Raw genomic sequence first — 10,925 nt, 5'->3', positions numbered from 1 at the left:
TTCTGGTACTGAAATTCATTATTTGACACTGTTTTGTGTTTTACTATCATTAATGGCGCAAGGACATTGATCTGTTTTTTAGATCAGGTTCTTTACTTTATTGATAAAGATTATAGTTAAAAAATTCAACAAGGTTTGGCCTCCAAGGTTTGAAGAGTAGTCTCCCTTTGACCCTTCATGTCAACGTTCAGTTGTAAGTGTCAAGTTTTCATTTTGACAAGACACGTGCGATATGGATGCCAAAGAGTGTAAACTTTCGACATAATAAATTCGTTATGGTGTCTTTCGTTGCCGTATACGGTGTCATATTAGGTTAGCAGAAGAAATATTGGGCTCGGCCTTTCTGCTGACCTAATATGACACCGTAAACGGCAACTAAAGACACCATGACTAATAATACTATGTTGGTCGAGCTGCTTGGTCGTAAAGCTCGCTCCTCATGCAGAGGAACCGTGATTGATTGCCAACATCGGTACAACGGTAAATGAAGTCATTTCATCGCGTCCCTACCTTATATTGTGGAATGCTGCTAACAGTGGGTGTCAAAACACAACCTACATGCTTTCAGTCCATATTCATTTTTTAATACAATCAATAGTTTTGTGGAATTACACTAAGAGTTTTCACTTCATTTCAAAGCATCTAGCTGGAAACTCGTTACGGTGTAAGGGCGACAATCTACCTTCCTTCTATATACCGAAGTCACCTCAAGGTCAGTGTGACCGCGGTGTTTACCAAACTCATCTCACCACATCATGACAGAGCACTGCAGAGTCGAGTCTCCCAAACGTTATCTTGACATGAGCCTCTTTTTTGGACAGACAGACAGACAATTGTTTATTTGAGTCACACCCCAGTAATATAGTATAAAATTTACAAACATATATAAAACAACATAAATTATTACTTAGCCCACTCAATACAGAGTTAAGAGAGACTAAAACGTGTAAAATGATGTACAGCAAACATGTATAAAAATAGTAAAGAAATATCACACTTTGTTAAACCCATTTACGTTGGACCTAAGCACATGCCGTGTACATTAATGTAATCCTTGCGGCATTTATCGACCCCTGCGCTTGTATGGTAAGAGTTATAACTTACGGATCAGATGTGACTAAATACAGGCCTGTGACATTGTTAGCTGAATACTGCATGCACCTATACAGAAAGCCTAGATGTTTCAGGTTTAATACAAACGTCTTTCATATGTTTAATCGACAACTCTCATTAGTCGTATGTTTTTGTAAGTAAATAGTTTGCCGGATGTTGAAATGCAACGTTTTGTCTAGATCGTTTATACAATGTGTGTTTACACTGTCAATGGCTGTGACCTTACTCCACGGGTCATACACTGCCCTCGTCACCCACACCGCGTTAATTAGACCAACATCTAGTCTCTGAAATAAACATATTTTACAGAAAAAGAACAGTTGTTAAGTTGTAGTTATAAAATATAATAAAAAGGAGCCCCGAAACTTTCTTCACTTTCATACTGTAGTAATCTAGACTTGCCAAACATTAGAGGCTTACATGGGCTGTATTGGACATATTTCCTTCAGGGTCTACGTGTTAACCAGTGATTAAGATACTGGTTACTGATTGACGTATTGTATGCACCTTTTGTGTTACTAACATCTACCTAGACAGCCCTGGATAAATAAGAGGGGGGGGGGGGGGGGCGGAGAATAACACCGTTTACCAAATCAGTTAACACGAAACCAGTATAGTAAATGTGCCAACGAACTGCTTCTATAAATAGCGCCACGCGTTCAGTATTCGATATAACGCCACGTCACAGTCTGAGGCTTTCGTAAAGATAACCAGTTACATATGACAGTTCGCTTCATCTGGAGAAGTGAGCGTGTGCATACATTGTAAGCTTAAATACTGCATCAATGGCCGGTACCGACACTACCGTTACACTGACAGACAGCTGGACAGCTTGTGCTTGGAGCGGGATTTCCAGGGAGGGTGATTTCTCGCGACGTCTCGGGACATATGCTGCGTGGACGGGAAGAAAAGACAGGGACACCTTGGCGAAAGCAGGCTTCATCTACACAGGTATTCATCAGTATACCTAATGACAACTTGACCTGAACTGCCTCCAAATCCATTCCCGTTACCTAAAGACATCGTGAATGTGTCTATTGATTCTCCATGTGTAGGCTGTAACACAGACAGAATTACAATTTCTGAATGACCATTTGGAACACAGGGACTGAATAATTCAGAGTGAGTGAGTGGGCTGGGTTTAATACCGATTTAAACAGTATTCATGTTAAATCACGGCGTGTCAGCATGATGTGGAAGAAAAACCCGAATTGGTGCAGGTCTAAGACGTTAAAATCGTTTAATTACCGCAATGGTTAAACCCCCGAGCATGGGTATGGTGCTGAAAACCCTAGAAACATGATCGGGGCGAAATGGAATTTCCCCGCGCCCCTCATAATTCAGAAATCAGCAAAGAAATTACAAATCGTTATGAAAGTTAGCTGATGTCTTCATGTGAAACAGATAAAACAGGCTTTTTAACCTGTGTGCATGGAAATTATTATAATACGTAATGTAAAGGCCAAGAGATTTTATATGAATACCCAAGAGGTGACATATCGTAAAAGGTGACTATGCTTGTCGTAAGACGCGACTAACGGGATCGGGTGGTCATGCTCTCTGACTTGGTTGATGCATGTCATCATATCCCAATTGCGTGGATCGATGCTCATGACATCAATTACTGGATTGTCTGGTCCAGACTCAATTATTAACAGACCGCCGTCATATAGGTGGAATATTGCTGAGTGCGTCTTCAAGCAACAAACAAACAAAAATTAAAAATATCACCTTGGCCCAGGGAAATACTCATGCGTAGGTTGCATCTTGAAGGCCTTTGTTTGTCCACTTACTTTAGCATTCTTATGTTCGTGGCAAAGTTTGGAGTAGTGCAAAAGAGAAAAAAACATTTCAATATCTTTAAAATTTCACTTTTCCAGTGGGGCGAAAATAGCCTCGAATTTAGAACTTGGTATGATGAACAAGGGAGATAATTCTATGGATATACAACTTCTTTATTACAATGACTGCGACGTATATAATCGTATCTCCTCTCTCCAATCAACTTGTCCATATCAATCCCTGTATTGTTTTACCCACCGTGCCTTGTTAATCCTATTGATGGACATCGACCAGGCTTTATACTTATATACATTATCTGTTGTATAAATATTACCTTGTATGGACATCAATTATCCACATAACCTTCTACTTCACATTGATGTTCATCACTAGCTTGATAACAGTGTTAGTATTTACACCGAAACGTCGCAGTCTTTGTAATATAGTTGTATATCCATAGTTATCTCCCTTGTTTATTATATTTGGTATTCAGTGGTGCAAGGTGATTATTTGGGGAGAACATGTTATGTGGTTCCATATGCTACTCAATTTCTGATTTAGTATGATCGTACGGATGCGATGTCTACCAAGCTTGATGTACGAGACCGCTGTCCCTTCCCCAGACGCACCCCAGACGAGAGTAGGGGAAGAAGGGTACGCAGCGGATCACACCCCTACAGTGAGTGAGTGAGTGAGTGAGCGACTAGGTCGGGCTTACTGCTATACTTTGAACAGTATTACAGTTAGATCAAGGCTTGTCAGCTTAATGTTAGAGGGGAACCCGAAGAGAAGCATGCGTTTAACTATTTGGTGAAATTCACAAGCAGTGGTATGGTGCTGGCAAATCAAAAAACGTAATCAACAGGATCTGGTAACTCAAACATTAGCGGCGAGAGATATGGTCGCTGCAAGTGTCATTGAATTTTATAAAAGGGTCATTTTTTTATGACAGGTACATATAGAAAATAGCATTCAATGTGCGTTTGTTTGTGCATGATCTTTGGTTTTGAACCATCAAATAACACCATTTATCCATAGTTTTACTGCATTTTTGACATCTCTTTAAAACCCCATTTATTAAGCTGAACGTTTGTTTCTTATTCAATCAATGTTGTAGCTAAGAAAATGGAAAAAAACGACTGTCAAAATTATTAGTAAGAGAAAATAGCCGTGGAAATTATATTATTAGATCACTTAAACTTGGTGGCGACACCAGGCGCTCACATTATGTTTTTGCTATATGTTGTGATATTTGTCCAAACTACAACCTGTGACTTCTCTGATGTAATGCACTGTTAGGGGACGCTATGTACTAGGGGATCATGTTATTTCTTCGGCGTATCCTCCTTTGCACTCGTATGACCGTTCTTATATAAAATGATATTCCAGAAAAATGCAGGTGAGCTACATAGCCTTGTTTGGGTTCATTCTGCAGGCTGCGGTGTTTGAGTTGAAATGATGATGACAACGGCTTGAAACCCACTGCTAAAAATAATGCAGTAATTGACATGGTATAACTTGGCACAAAAGACATATCAAATAATGCCACATTATTTGGTCCGTATGTTAACTGGAAAAGAAATCTGCACAAACCATGCATCAGGGTATCACCTTTTGACTTATTCTAACATCTAAAGACATGTCCAATTTGTACTTGATTACAATGCTCCATAAAAGTCCACACGAAGAAAGATATATTACTGGGTCCAGCAAATGTACCACCAAATCCCCGTCTCAAATATTAACAACGATATTTAATAAAACCAAGGAAGGACTTCTTTATACTTCCAGAAATTATTTGACACTAGTGGAATTAAAACCATGTGGATTCTCAAAACCTCAAAGGATTTCCTTGAACTTTCACAATCTCAGAAAGCAACCAAGTTCAATTCTGTCAAAACATTTGATTTTTCAACTCTTTACATCACTATCGCACACGACAAACCGATATTTATTCCTTGATCCATGGAACATATATTACCAAACGCTATGATCATAGATAAAGTTACATCTCTATCTTCAGAGGATCAGGACAATTTGTCAAAAGTGGTAGGAGATGTCATTTGTCGATGTTTGTACTTTCCCATTGATAACATCTGTGTGAAATTTGAGGATTAGACATCTGGTCAAGAAGTAGGCATCCCTTGAGGCACCAACTGTCTCCCTCTTCTTGCTGATCTGTTTCTGTATGCATATAAATAGGAATTTCTGCTTATTTGGAAAAAATCAGAAGAGGTTTAACTTGATCTTCGGGTATACCGATGATCTGGAATCGTTCAGTTATGGCCAACAAGCTAAGTCCCTTCCACTGATATAGCACCTGATATAGAAATAAAAGACACAAGTGGGACCGTCTCATCTGTTTCACATTTTGATCTATGCATAAAGACTCGGAGGGATAAAGAGACTCTCCAGAAGACTGTATGACAAAAAGTATGACTTCAACTTTCCAATAGCCAACATTCTGTCGAGCAATATTCCAACTTTTGAGCATGCTCAAATGGATTTCAAATAGCCTCATACGACTCTTGCTCAATAGTTGTTGAGTAGGGTATCAACATTCAAGGCCTCAGCAAAGCCTTCAAAACGTTTTATGGAAGATATGTGGAAGGCGTTTCAGTGACGCATCAATGACAAAAATTATATCCGATGCAATTCCCTATTTCGACTTTTATATGTTCCCGTGTTTTTTTAATTGACTTGCCCCTGCTTGTGCTTGTTGCGGGTGCCATCGGTGAGGCAGGATATACTCACCTGTTCATGAACACCTGGGCCCACTTGCACAAAGCGATCTTAGCGCTAAGATGATCGTAACTCCCATACTTCAGCATAGGCTTACAACAGTCTTAGCGCTAAGATTGCTTTGTGCAAGTGGGCCCTGGTATCATCCCTATTTGACAGTATTTCAGAAACACTATATCATTGTCTTGACACTGTCGAAAACGTACAATAGACTCAACACGCCAGATATTCACAGTAAGTTGTGTGGAATGTCGAATGGTGTTGTATTAGTGTGGTTCAGAGAATAAAGTGGGAGACTGTGTTCTCCCGCTGCGTTTAATAGTGCTCAAGCAGTATCAGAGCGTTGAACTAAAAAGATTGGTTTCACACATTGTATCATGCATGGCTACCCTGCAGCGCCTGGCTGTTAATCCTTCTGTTTACAATCAAGTACAAGAATTTGTTAGACAGAAAGACGTTAGGCTGATCAGGAACCGAGACGTCTTCACTTTTGCTGAAATGGTAAGAGGAACTACCTTTGCAATGCAGTCTACCCTGGTGCCAATATTTTCCAGGAAGAGTTTGGCGTTATAACCTGGGTGGCTTTATAACCAGGAAAGACCTTCTACTCGGTCAAAAACAAGCATACATGATTACATGTACATTAATTAAATTCAGTGTAATGTAACGAGACTTTTAATCAGTACATGCATATGTAACAGAAAAAATATAACGTATATATTATTTGTGTACTGAGTGGACATAGCAAAGTAATTTGTATCACCTGATCATAGCAGCTGGTGTGCTGAAGTTGACCACCTTGCAAAGGCATTGGAACATTTGTTCTGAGGAAGGTTGGCGGTATAACCAGTTATATATCCAGGGAATTTTAATGGTGGGAAATCCGTTCTGGCAACCTTGGGCGTTATAACCAGGTTAGACTGTATTTCTATACCCTTGCTTGAATTTTGAAAAGACATTAAATACAAGCTGTTAGATATATGTGTTAATACACCTCCAAATGCATCTTCCAGTCGTCTTCCAGACGATAGGACTCTTAAGTACTCAACGTAGTATTTACACAAGAACAAATACTGGTTATAAAGATTGTTTGTTGGTTGGTTGGTTTAAGGCCGCAATAATATGACGGCGGCCTGGAAATAGTCGAGTCTGAGCCAGACAGCCAAGTACGATGACACGCCATCAAGCAAGCATGACCACCATATCCATTTGGTCGCCTCTTAGGACCAGCATAGGTTAAAAAATTTTAATGCTCTTCTTAGCAATTTGAGGATATTTTGATGCTAGGTTCGAATCCCAGATTCGTTGTCAGCACAATCCCTCTGCTAATGGGTCTCACTACACAAGTGACGTTTTTAGGCTTCTTCTCAAGCATTAAGCTTGCATGTCTTCATGTAATTGAAATATCTGTACTGTTAAAATGCGCAATCAAGCCCCAAATCGCAATATTTGCCTTATCTTGTACAACTTTCATCGCCTTGCATTGTCCGTGAACTTTATAGGTATCGGTGACAAGGTGGAGTGTGAACGCTGTGGTCTGAAGCTCCTCAACTGGACGGACACAGATGACGCCCTACACGAACACGCCACCAGGAGGACTCACTGCCCCTTCATCGTCTCCTTGTACCGGAAGCTGGGACAGACTCCGCCCCCAAAACATCCCCAGTACCAACATTTGCGGGCACGTCTAGACTCCTTCGTTGATTGGCCGAGAAGATATGTGCCCAAAACTCCCGAGGAGTTGGCAGCAGCTGGCTTCTTTTACATCGGGTCAGCTGACCGGGTCACGTGTTTCCAGTGTGGGATAACTCTGAGAGACTGGGAGGAAGAACATGATCCTGTGGTCGAACATCAGAGATACTCGGAACACTGTCAGTTCATCAACAAGACAGACCTGAACCAACTCGGAGTTGCTACGAGGACAGTTGAAGGAGAGAAGACCGAACAATCTGAAGGTTCTCTGACAAATGACGCGGGCAGACAGAACCCTTGTGAACCATCTGGTGCATGCCAAGAAGCCACTGGTGCTACAAACCACATACAGGATACGACATCTACTGGTGCATCTAACCAAAGACGAGTACCTGAAAAAGCTAATAACCTAACAAGTCAGACAACGGAAAAAAGCGTGACCCTTCCTTTACTGTGGGCTGCAACAACGCCATCTACACAGGCTGACAGAACGTACACTTCAGGAGACAATGTTCCATCTTCAAAACAAGGGGCAAGAAAGAAAAACACTCCTTCCACTCTTACAACTCTAACTTCTTCGGATACAAAACTAGCCACAACATCGTCGACTTCCCGCACTGATCCTCCAATGAGACCCTCGTCTCGGCGGTTGGCGGAGGAGAACAAGCTTCTGAAACAGAGACGCACGTGCAGGGTATGCGAGAAGGAGATTGTCAGTGAACTGTTCCTTCCCTGTGGCCATCTGGTCACGTGCTCTGCTTGCGCACCTAAAGTGAATGAATGCATCGTGTGCAAGAAAACAATACTTGGGACGGTGACGGTGTTCATCACGTAGCACAGGTTGTAAACTACAATGATTCCATGACAATATGTATTTGGGTATCTGGACGATCTTTATTAAGGTGTGGATGTGGTGCTTCTTACTTCAGGGAGCATGTCATACAAGTGTGTATGCATGTTTGCCCTGGGTGTTTGGATCATGCGATAATCAGGTTTATTCAGATATGATCATCTACCTACGTGGACTTGCTGTAGTTTACATGAAGCGCTTCTATTTATTTTTTTGCACAACGAAAAATATATTTCTCAAATACATTAAGATGGTGATTCTTTTCATTTGAATCTGTGCTTTGTCATAACGTCAGAAAACGTATTTCTAATCAGTTTACTCAAATATATGGTTGGTATATATATCTTGTTACAAATAAGGATTGAAATACAAATATCTCGATGTAGAAAAGTTTATTATCAGTATTGAGCATGACGCTCTATGTAATGCTGTAATTAACTTTCACCTTTGTTCAATGGTAGTAATTCCTCTCAGGAGCCATGTATTGCATGTATTGCTTAAATTGTATGTTTTCATCAAATAAATCATGCTGATCAACTTCCTGGTGATTTGCAGTCATTAGTCTACATGTTCTGGTGATAAAGAATATAGGAACAGAACAGTCATAGGAGAAGGATGTCTGTCGTAACCACGGCAACTCACTGTATTTACATCATACAATACGAGTTTTCTTGAAGAGGCAAAATGAAGATGAATTTATTGTTTTTTGAGCGTAGTTAAAAGGCTAGTTATTTACAGTTACTTTGCTTTTTGGAGATTATTATCTTATAGATCTAGTAGGGTACTAAAGAAATGTACCCGATATACCTTCCTGGCTGTTTCTGCATTTAGATTTGTTCGAATTGGTCTTCAGCAACTCATGCTTGTCTTAAGAGGCGACAAATGCACGGGATCGGGTAGTCAGGCTCGCTTGGTTGATGCATGTCATCGTATCCCAATTAATATCAAGCATGATATCCTGACGTCACTGGACTGTCTGGTCCAGACTCGATTACATAGCACGATCTTATAGCTGGAATATTGCTGAGTGTGGCGTTAAACAACAAACAAACCAATCAAATTTGTCTCCTGGCCGAAATACAGGTGCACGCGCTTGAAGACGTCGTCATGATAGCCTATTCTTGTTCATTATCGCGAAAAAAACGTCTGAGGTTTGAAAGCACAAGAACGTAGACAACCGGTTACTTGGGAAACCGCTGATCACTGTATGTGGGTATGTTTTTACGCCGCTTTAGAACGACAGTCTATCTCCAGTATTACGGAGGGGAACACCAGAAATGACCTTTATATGCGAAAGAGAGTTGGGGTGTGTTCCACCAAAAAAGGTACTTTGATTTTGCCAGGGTATTCTTTACAGAGAAGTACATTGGTTATTCAGTTTGGAGACAATCTCATTAAAATCAGACCTCCGTTCTCGCTACCGCTAAACAAAGCATTGTTTAGCCGTAGCGAGAACTAAGATCTGATTTTAATGCCAATGGTTTTGGAGAACAACTGTTTTGATCGGGAATATTTAGAGTTACCTCCCCTAGAGAGGAAAAGACTAAAACGGGACCCCGTCAAAACTGTCTTTCGTTGTCAGCACTAGATCTATATCGTCTGACGTCGTATGTTTTCTGGCGGCCATGTTATTACTCGCGCTATAACGAGAGGTGTGGTGTCATAGTGACTTTGTATATACTCGGTTGATGGCCTGTTTTGAGATAAAGTTGTCTTTCATAAGTGAGCAAGATGTTTTACAGATGTTCATGTGAATGGCGAGAAAACTACGAATGTTTATTTAAGCGTCCGAAAATCCAAATACGAGGACATGTCTACTATTACGTAGATATACAAGTAATTCGACATCACCATGTACGTATTTCACATTCTTCACATATGTATACACATTTCATTTCATTATTATGATATTGTTTGGAATTGACAAAAACACAAAATACATTGCAAGTACCCAGAGTTCCTTGAGCATTGATACGGTCCCCCGGAGACCATAAAATAATGAGCACCAAATACAGGCGTGCACCAAATAGTCTTACATGTATGCACGCACAAGCACCTCGCCATTCACAGCCAACACGAGAGGCGGCTTATTAGCTCTGAAACGCATATGATGGACTGCGCGTTAATGGAGTTAACTTATCATTTGATAATTATAAGACCTGCATCACTTCGGGCTTTCTTTCCTCCCACATTAAGCTGACACGCCGTTATATAACGGGAATACGGTTAAAATCGCCGTTAATTAAACCCAACTCACTCACTCTTATCTTGGATCATCTTGGAGGCTCTCTCGTCTCTACTTGAACTCCGCCTCTTACGTTGGCAAATGAAAGGAGCACCATTCCCTCCAGTCGCTTCCATGTCCATATGGATGGCTGTTGGAGTTTCAGACGGAAATATTTGACGACACCACGGTAGCGGGTTGTGTCCATTCAACAACAGATAATACCTACTCACTTGGATGCCTGCAGAAATATGCTGCCATGTTGTGTATTTGGTTCAAATGCAGCCTGTAAGCATGGGTAGTATTGTACTTGCCTGCAAACTGTTAATGTGAAGTTTACATGATATACGAGTTTTCCATTGCACGAGAGGCCGATCACCTGACCGCTAAACTGACGTTCATAATGGTAAAAGAGCGACACATTTTGACGTTCTTTTCCTACCCAGTGTGTCCGGGTATCGCGGTACTTGTCATGTACGCTAAACGGAACAAAATGCACTCACTCACCTTTATGATTATTCG

The 10,925-nt window shown here is 40.8% G+C and overlaps 1 protein-coding gene across 3 annotated transcripts; it reads left to right on the top strand.

Annotated features, from left to right (window-relative positions):
• Positions 1-1,803: 1,803 nt before the first annotated feature.
• On the top strand, positions 1,804-8,716 carry LOC124134108 (baculoviral IAP repeat-containing protein 7-like). Of its 3 annotated transcripts, none has more exons than XM_046498765.2 (3): positions 1,873-2,064; positions 3,457-3,574; positions 7,140-8,716. In XM_046498765.2, exons 1-3 carry the CDS (start codon positions 2,002-2,004, stop codon positions 8,162-8,164), a joined length of 1,206 nt encoding a protein of 401 aa, XP_046354721.2. In that variant the 5' UTR covers positions 1,873-2,001; the 3' UTR covers positions 8,165-8,716. The 3 variants fall into 3 exon arrangements, 2 of the variants coding, with proteins under 2 accessions (XP_046354722.2, XP_046354721.2); XR_006861058.2 differs by lacking the exon at positions 1,873-2,064 and adding an exon at positions 6,084-6,138 and having other exon boundaries at positions 2,762-3,574; positions 7,140-7,273; XM_046498766.2 differs by lacking the exon at positions 3,457-3,574 and having other exon boundaries at positions 1,804-2,064.
• The last annotated feature ends 2,209 nt before the right edge of the window (positions 8,717-10,925 follow it).

The sequence above is a fragment of the Haliotis rufescens genome, unplaced genomic scaffold (genome assembly GCF_023055435.1).
Source record: "Haliotis rufescens isolate VD_foot unplaced genomic scaffold, xgHalRufe1.0.p SCAF_1, whole genome shotgun sequence".
Classification (NCBI taxonomy): Eukaryota; Metazoa; Mollusca; class Gastropoda; order Lepetellida; family Haliotidae; genus Haliotis; species Haliotis rufescens.
The sequence above is the reverse complement of the archived record's forward strand: the minus strand, read 5'-3'. Positions and strand labels throughout refer to the sequence as shown.

Excerpts from the sequence above, each read along its gene's own strand:
- LOC124134108 (XM_046498765.2), top strand. The coding sequence starts at position 2,002 with ATGCTGCGTGGACGGGAAGAAAAGACAGGGACACCTTGGCGAAAGCAG. Across the intron at positions 2,065-3,456 it reads AGCAGGCTTCATCTACACAG|TATGATCGTACGGATGCGAT; the intron begins GTATTCATCAGT and ends TTTCTGATTTAG. Across the intron at positions 3,575-7,139 it reads CAGCGGATCACACCCCTACA|GTATCGGTGACAAGGTGGAG; the intron begins GTGAGTGAGTGA and ends TGAACTTTATAG.